Source organism: Perca flavescens, chromosome 9 (genome assembly GCF_004354835.1).
Source record: "Perca flavescens isolate YP-PL-M2 chromosome 9, PFLA_1.0, whole genome shotgun sequence".
In the NCBI taxonomy this organism is placed as follows: Eukaryota; Metazoa; Chordata; class Actinopteri; order Perciformes; family Percidae; genus Perca; species Perca flavescens.
Genome location: NC_041339.1, coordinates 21,988,693 through 21,996,912, shown reverse-complemented (window position 1 = coordinate 21,996,912; position 8,220 = coordinate 21,988,693). Strand labels below are relative to the sequence as shown.

Here is an 8,220-nt window from a genome sequence, read left to right as displayed (position 1 = left end):
TTCCCTTTGATATCCAAAACTGCTCTCTGACGTTTGGACCATATCTACACTTTGGTAAGCCTGCTTAAATATAAAATTCAGGTCTTAAAAAGTCTGATCTTTGAACTGCGCGACTTAAAAAAACAACAACACAGAATACAATGTAGATTTGTAAAAGCAGTTGTTCAAAGCCCTTTGAAGTGTTGAAATATTGTGTGTGGATGGATATTAACACAAAACTTCATTTGTGGCATCTAATAACTCCAAACCAAACTGTACATTTAAATGTTATTCAAGCTACGGACATGAGGATGATTCAAGGCCTCACGTCTGAAGAGATCCTAAAGGAGTCCCAAGATGTGTTGCAGACCAATGGGGAATGGGAGCTCGCAGGTATCAGTGTAGCTCCTTCTACCTTGACGTTAGATGAGGGGGGCTACTCTGAGATCAAATACTATGTAAGCACTTTTATCTATTCTAATTATATATTATAATCACTTATTTTAAATTGTAATAGCTGAACATAATTCTCAACAATGCTGCATGCATACAGTATAGAGTAATCATAGTATACAGATGTAGCTGTGAGTATAGAAGTATTAACATACTTAAAAATTTTATGCAAACAGGAAATGACACAATATGTGCGCCGTTGGATGTCAATCTTGTCAATCAATGCTTTTAAAATGCCATACACATCCCACTAAAAAATGTTAAGATAATTATTTATGCATCCGAGTTCAGAAATAAATGAAGATAAATGCCCTGACTATAAGTCTGACTAAAATGTTGAGGCCTTGTACCGGTTTCTCTTCCCAAGATCATTCTGAGACGTAGGCCAGTGCTCTATGTGGTGAACCTGCTGATCCCCAGCTGCTTCCTCATCACAGTGGACCTCTTCAGCTTCCTGCTGCCTCCCCAGACTGTGGACCGCTCCTCCTTCAAGATGACCCTCATCCTGGGCTACACCGTCTTCCTGCTCATCATGAACGACCTGCTGCCTGTCACTGGGGAGACAACACCTCTCATCAGTGAATGACACCTGTGATAATGTTACTGATTTTATTTCAGAGAAGGTTGAAGGAACATGCATTCATCTTTATAAAATGCATTGCTGCACATATGCTTCTGAGGCTCTCATGAGCTGATCAGTTTATATATACACACACACACACACACACACACACACACATGCAGGCAACTCAGTGGTATAAGGGAGGAAAGTGTTTGTTGTTTCTGGGTATTGCTGCAAGTTGCATCACAATTCATATCTCAAATATGAACACATATATATGATATTTGATGATCATTTTTAGATTCCGTCTGACTTACGCTTAGCAGGGATATCATTATCCCTGATGTCCATCACAAATAAAAGTCCAAAAATGTAATTCTAAATTTAAATTCTAATTTGTGCCCAGGGGTGATGGGGATGGGTTTGTGCTCTGAGAAACTAGATCTTCCACAGCAGCTCTACAACCAGAATGCCAACCTGCCACTGGGTTCCACCCTGTTTAAAACACTTTAGTGGTTGTGGTCCATTCAGATTATCGGAATCCCAAAAACTGTTAGAATCATGTATACAAGGAGATGAATAACAGGTTTCTCAGGCTTCAATGTAAACAGCATTTCCTAAATAAGATTATATGTATGACTGAAGATGGTTAAAATGGTTACTGGCATGCATGAAAAGAAACAGTATACTTAATGAAAGGTGTACTGAATCCTTCCTGTTTTTGTTTCCTGCAGACGTTTTCTTCTCCATCAGCCTCGCTCTGATGGTGGCCAGCCTGTTGGAGACGGTGTTGATCACTAATATCCAGTGCAGCTCCAGCCAGTACAATGCGGTGCCTCGCTGGCTCAGTGTCCTCGTGCTACGATATCTAGCTGTTGTCGTTTTTCTCCCTCGGAAGAAAAAGAACAACCAAATCACTGTCTTCCTCAACCCATCTCTTATAGGTATATTATTATTATCAATTAACATTAACTAAAATACATGAAAAGTTTTTATTTTTATTTAGTTTGACCCCCAGTTTGCAGGGAGTTGGTGGTGAGATCCTTTGTAGCACCAAGTGACATTTAATTGACTAAATAATTGATAGGACTACTTGTGAAAACTACAGTATATACACTAATACTGTATATATGAAATACCAGGCCTGTCAAAAGTGCTTTATCTTTGTCAACCAAAGTTTTATTTAAAAGATTACCTTTCCTCTCTCTAAATCGAGTTGTCTACCTTTAGAGCTGGGTCTCTTTGTCTGACAAGTTCTGCTTCCTTTGACCAACTAAAGTCTTCTCAATCATAATACTTGGTTACATCTGACTCAGGGTGTTGGGGATCTGAGGTAGGCTATGTCCTGCACAGTGTGTCAGGGTTGGTGAAGGTGTGGACCCAAAAGCAAGCAGGACAGCAACAAGAACTAAAGACCAAACTATTTGTTCTCCAAGGAATACAAACTGGAAAACTAAGACAGAACAACATATGCAACAGAAGATTTACGACACACACACTGACAAAGGTAAATATACACATGGAGCTAATCAGAAGACGAGGCACAGCTGTGATTGGACAGGAAACAGGATTAATGAGGGAAACACTGATTGGGTCACAGACAACGAGGACTGGCAACACAAGGCATGCTGACGAGGCTAGACACAAAACAGGTGTACAAGGGAAACATGCAGGGCTACAGAAACACATAAGGAACACCATGGAAAGCAACTCGAAATAACACAGTAAACAAAATCAGGAACATGAACAGAAAACCCCAAACTTTCAAGAAATAAGACACTGAAATAAAGACAAATAAAGAAACTGTCGCACTAGACCAGAGATCTTCAACAGGGGGTCCTCAGAATTACTGCAGGAGGGGCCACCAAATTATTTTTAATTTTTTGAAAGATTCCCAAAAAATTAAAATACCTTAATATGAATCCAACATATTATTTGCAATAGTATTAGCAAATATAAATCTGCCTTACAATTTGTGAATCAACTCCACTGATGATAGGCTTACTGTTCTATTAGGTAAGGTAGTCACTAAGATCCACAGATACAGTTAATTCTAAGGATTCACTGTGCCACATGTATGTTTTACATTAACACATGATTTATAAAACCATGCCAACAGTTATTATTTTAATAGCATTGTATTCTATGCACTAAATAGGTATGTATAAAGGCTTTAGGCCGCCTTACACGTTATTGTAGGCCCATCTTAATATGCAACTTAATTTTAAACAATATATGTAGTAGGGCATCCCTGATCTGTCTTTCTTTTACTTAAGGGGTCCTTGGCTTAAAAAACCTTGAAGACCCCGTGCACTAGACCAGTGGCCACAGAGCAAGACTGTGCCACAGTGGACTTGAAAGGTTACAAATTGTGACAATAAATGTACTAAAGATTGGTATCACACCACTACTGAATCCTATTTGTGTGCCTATTTTCCGCCTCGACAGGTATACAGTTTAATTTTACATTTGAACAGTTAACCCCTGGTAACTGCAGAAGATCCCCTTGGTTAGGAATGTATTGAAAGTATTGCTGTCATGATTAGCCATTGTTTATGCTTACCATATGCACTGAAACTATATGTTTGAGGTGTGAGGCTGATGATAATTTTAATGAGCCCCTGCCAGCCAATAAGAAATAACTATTTCTTATTGCCATTTAATAATCTAGGTGTTATTTAGACTTTTGACATTTTCAGGCAGCGTAAGTTTTACATGCTGAGTAAAAAGAATTCAAACAAGCTTGTCCCTTTTTTTTGACAGAACCAGCAAAGAATTTCAGCAACACCGACATCTCAGCGATTCAGCTTCAGCCCGTCTTTGGTGATACACCTCCAGTAAACCCCCCCCCAGAGCCGGCCCTGGATGAACTGAGGAAGCTGAGCAGAGATCTCCTGGCCATACGCCTCCAGGTAGACAAACACTTCCAGGGGAGTGAAACCTCGCAGGAATGGCAAATGATCGGGATAGTGATCGACCGTCTGCTGTTTGGCTTGTACATTGTCTTCATCGCTGTCAGCTTCATCACCATCATATGTCTCTGGAGCAACCATTATGCAGCATGATTTAAGCAAAGCGTTATATGCATGATTGACATATCAGCAGTTTATATGCTGTATTCTGAGATGTGGCACATGTTGATAATTCTGTCAAGGAAGACAATGTAAGTTTCTGGATCTTGAGAGTTGTATTTGTCAAAGATTTGAAGAACATGGATTTTCATATATATAGATGGGGTTTTAGCTTTACATGCCTTAATTTGTCCTTGCATTGACTACTGTCTGCCACCAACCAAAATGGTGGCGAAAGTTGCTAAACAAATGTTTTAAACCCTTGTGTTGCCTTCCTGTCAACCATGCAACATTTTGTTTTTCTGGGTCAAAATTTGAAATAAAAACTTTTTTCCCAACTTTTTGGTCATCTTTTTTGACACTTTGCTGAGATGTTTGAGTTTCACTCAAAACCACATGGCTGTATGGCTAATAAAAAAGAAAAAGCAGTTGGCCTGCTGGTGATGAAGAAGAATGTTTGTCATTTGGTAGAAGTTGTTTTAAATTCTGATAATATGACCATCACACTGATTTATTTTCAATGTCATTTGTATTAAATATAATACTGTTGAGGGAAATACAGACTTGCGATCATGTTTAATTAATCATTATATATAAGACTTAAAACAGAGTTAGTGTTATAAAAAGGGACACAATTATTAGTGTAATATGGGTTGTGCAATAAATGTCAGTATAACATGGGTTGTGCTATAGGGGTCAGTGTAATATCAGGACAGTTTGTGGTTTGTTCACTATAGTCGATGCTTTCTTGTTTTCTATATGTCCCTTGTTGTCCACTCTTGTTGTTGTTGTTTGTTTTAACATGATGTGATCACTGTTCTTGTCCTTGTCCCTTTGTATATAGTCTGCATATAGTGTCTTTGTATGTATTCATTAATTTGTGTGTAACACCAACCTGCCAGGGGGTCTGCAGATGGAAATTAGCCTAAGGCTATAATCTGGCATATTTACATTTGTGAAAATGTTCATTAATATGTATTGTCCCCCTTTTCTTTCAAATAAATAAATAAATAACACAGCTTAGGATCTACACCAAGCAGCAGGCCTACATATGTTATTGCGTATTTAAACTAGGGATAAACAGTCAATCTTAAAAACATGCACTAAAGAATATGCACATGGCAGCTTTAAACATTGAAATGTATTTTAAAAGCCAGTCAGCATTCACAGGGGAAAATAACAACTAACTTGTAATAAACCACCTGTACGGCCTAACTGTGTTTGTGCTTTAAATCTGATATTTCTCTACTGATTTTAAGAATAGCATAAAACCAAAAATTGTCCATAGTTCAACAGCAGAGCCCATAATGCTGGAGAACAGAACAGATTGAAGCTCCCACAGGTGGAGGTGTTAAAAAATAAGATGGGTGAGTGGTTACCGGAGGTGTGGAACAACAAGTCCTGAGCTGTCCTAGGTATATTAGTACTAGATCCAAATGCAACAATATATATATATGTGTGCGCATGTTTTGTCCAGTTTTATTTATTTACAGTATTTGTGAGGATCAAATGTTACGGGACAGGTAATTGTTCACGAAGGCTTTTAAAATAATAGTAGTAAAAGTGGAGGTCTAAACACGTTTGCAATATTGCAATTTAAGATACGAGTTTGAGAACTTCTTTCATTTGTTTAAGGTTTCTATTAAAACACACCAACAAACTTGTTTTAATGAGGGAACTAAATGTGCATTATAACCATGTTTAATGGTGACAAGGCTACAACCTAAAAAAATCTTTGTTTCTGAAATCATAACTGTATACTGTAGGTTGACTCTCATTATAACATGTATACTACGAACCCTAAATCATCCAGATCATTGTCTACAATGTATATTTTTTTTTAACTGGTCTTAAAACAAGCCATTATAAAGGTTTTGCAGATAGTAGGCCCACTTTGATTTCCTGCACTTTATTTTCATAATGATATTTAGGCCATTTAATCATTAGTTCATGATGAATAAAAATGTTTGAGGTTGAGTTCTATTGAAATATTGTCATATATATCCACTAGATGGTGCCATCAATTGATGGTTGGAGGTTTGAGGTATTTGAGTATTTCCATTTTCTGATACTTTGTACTTGTAATACTACCATACTATGGAGCTAAATCAGGGCCAAATGTTTTGTTCATTTGAAAAAAATATATATAGTTGAAAAAATAAAGCTTGAAATTGAAAATTTAAGTTTTGGTCAAAACTTGGAAAAAATAAAACCATGTATTCAAACTTAAAATAAGTGTACCAATTTTTCTTTCAGTTTGAATAAAATATAGATTAAATTCTGGAATTATTTTGAATAAATTATAAATTTTCATTTTTCACTTTAATATTTGTTTTCAGTTCCACATTTCATGTTTTCAGATTCAAAACTTATTTTTTTTACGCCTTCAAATCTTTTTTTTTCGGTTTCAAATCTTTTTTTTTCGTTTTCAGATCTGTTTTTCACTTTCAGATAATTTTTTTTCGGTTTCAGACTTTTGGCCCTGATTTTGCGTGGGGGGCGTGGTATTATGAGTGACAGCCTAACAACGAAGGCAGAAGACTCCTCTGTCATGTTGACTTCAGGAAATGGTGTTACTGTGAGAACTATGACTGAATGCTTTCTATCCACTATATACATGTGATGTTTACTTAATAAACTGATGCAAGTGACAAAGTTCCATTTAAAAAATTGTATTGGACAACACATGGTACCAATTACACTATAAGAGCAATAAACTGGTTGTGCAGTTCGGCAGGAACAATGACTTCTCCCACTTCCATGTACGACATTGAATGTAGCACCACAGTATTCACTCGGCAGTCAGCATAGCGTCCGCTCCGCCAAGGCAACCTGCTGGCGCAGCCCACAGGTAAGACATGTGAAAGATATTAGCCTTTTTGAATAGATACTTTGGGACATTATCCCCGCAGTGTCATTTTTTTGTCATTAACACATAAAGGGAAAATAGGTGGACAGTTGGAAATGAAGCATCGCTAGCACAAAAGTTAGCATTAACTAACGTTAGCTTCACACTAGCTGGTGTTTTTACACCAATTTTAGTGTCCAGCTCAAGTTTTTTGACTTTAACGTGTAGTGGTCTTTGTTAACCTCTGTTTGTCAGAATGACCATAACTCGACAGTGGCTGCCTGCAGCCGTACAGCCTTATAAATGTAAAACATTATAGATAACTAACATTGCTAGTGTTACCTTTTCATGGTTAGTTTAAACAACATAACTTGTCCTGGTCCGCTTTGTTAATCACTCAGTCAAAGCTTTTATTACGGACACACACGGAAACAGACAGTAAGACATACAAATACAAAAAGACAAGTTAGTGTATTCTGATACTTAAGTTAGGCTGTGGTAGAAGCCTTCAAAGTTTGCCCACTTGGCATATTTTGTAAGGCATAACTGTCATGCTGTTACATGTAACGTTATAGTGTAAAACGTAATTTATCAGGCCAGAGCATTAATGTAAAGTCATATTTGTCTACTCTATAAAAGGAGACCTTCTTCACTGCAGCCAGTGTCAAGTTATGGTCATTCTGACAAACCTAGGTTAACAAAGACCAATACACGTTAAAGTAAAAAAAACTTGAGCTGGACACTGAAATTAGTGTAAAAACACCAGCTAGTGTGAAGCTAACGTTAGTTAATGCTAACTTTAGTGCTAGCGATGCTTGATTGCCAGCTTTGTCCAGCTGTCCACCTATTTTCCTTTTATGTGTTAATCACAAAAAAAAATGCCACTGAGGGGATAACGTCGCAAAGTATCTATTCAAAAATGCTAATATCTTTCACATGTCCTACCTGTGGGCTGGTGCCAGTGAATACTGTGGTGCTATAAGTCATACATGGAAGTGGGAGAAGTCATTGTTCCTGCTGAACTGCACAATCTGGCACAGTTTATTGCTCTTATAATGTAATTGGTACCATTTGTTGTCCAAAACATTTTTTTAAATGGAACTTTGTCACTGGCATCAGTTTAAGTAAAAATCACATGTATATAGTGGATAGAAAGCATTCAGTCATAGTTCTCACAGTAACACCATTTCCTGAAGTCAACATGACAGAGGAGTCTTCTGCCTTCTTTGATAGGCTGTCACTCATAATGCCACGCCCCTCTGAGTTGAAGCCACGCCCCCCACACCAAATCAGGGCCAAAAGTCTCA

At 37.4% G+C, this 8,220-nt stretch overlaps 1 protein-coding gene across 1 annotated transcript; it reads left to right on the top strand.

The window, feature by feature from the left end:
- The first annotated feature begins 284 nt into the window (after positions 1–284).
- Positions 285–4,283, top strand: LOC114561662 (5-hydroxytryptamine receptor 3A). The gene is made up of 4 exons (XM_028587730.1): positions 285–437; positions 800–1,010; positions 1,729–1,938; positions 3,764–4,283. The coding sequence occupies exons 1-4, from the start codon at positions 285–287 to the stop codon at positions 4,057–4,059; spliced, it is 870 nt and encodes a 289-aa protein (XP_028443531.1). The 3' UTR covers positions 4,060–4,283.
- Positions 4,284–8,220: the final 3,937 nt, after the last annotated feature.

Excerpts from the sequence above, each read along its gene's own strand:
- LOC114561662 (XM_028587730.1), top strand. The coding sequence starts at position 285 with ATGAGGATGATTCAAGGCCTCACGTCTGAAGAGATCCTAAAGGAGTCC. Across the intron at positions 438-799 it reads ACTCTGAGATCAAATACTAT|ATCATTCTGAGACGTAGGCC; the intron begins GTAAGCACTTTT and ends TCTCTTCCCAAG. Across the intron at positions 1,939-3,763 it reads CCTCAACCCATCTCTTATAG|CAAAGAATTTCAGCAACACC; the intron begins GTATATTATTAT and ends TGACAGAACCAG.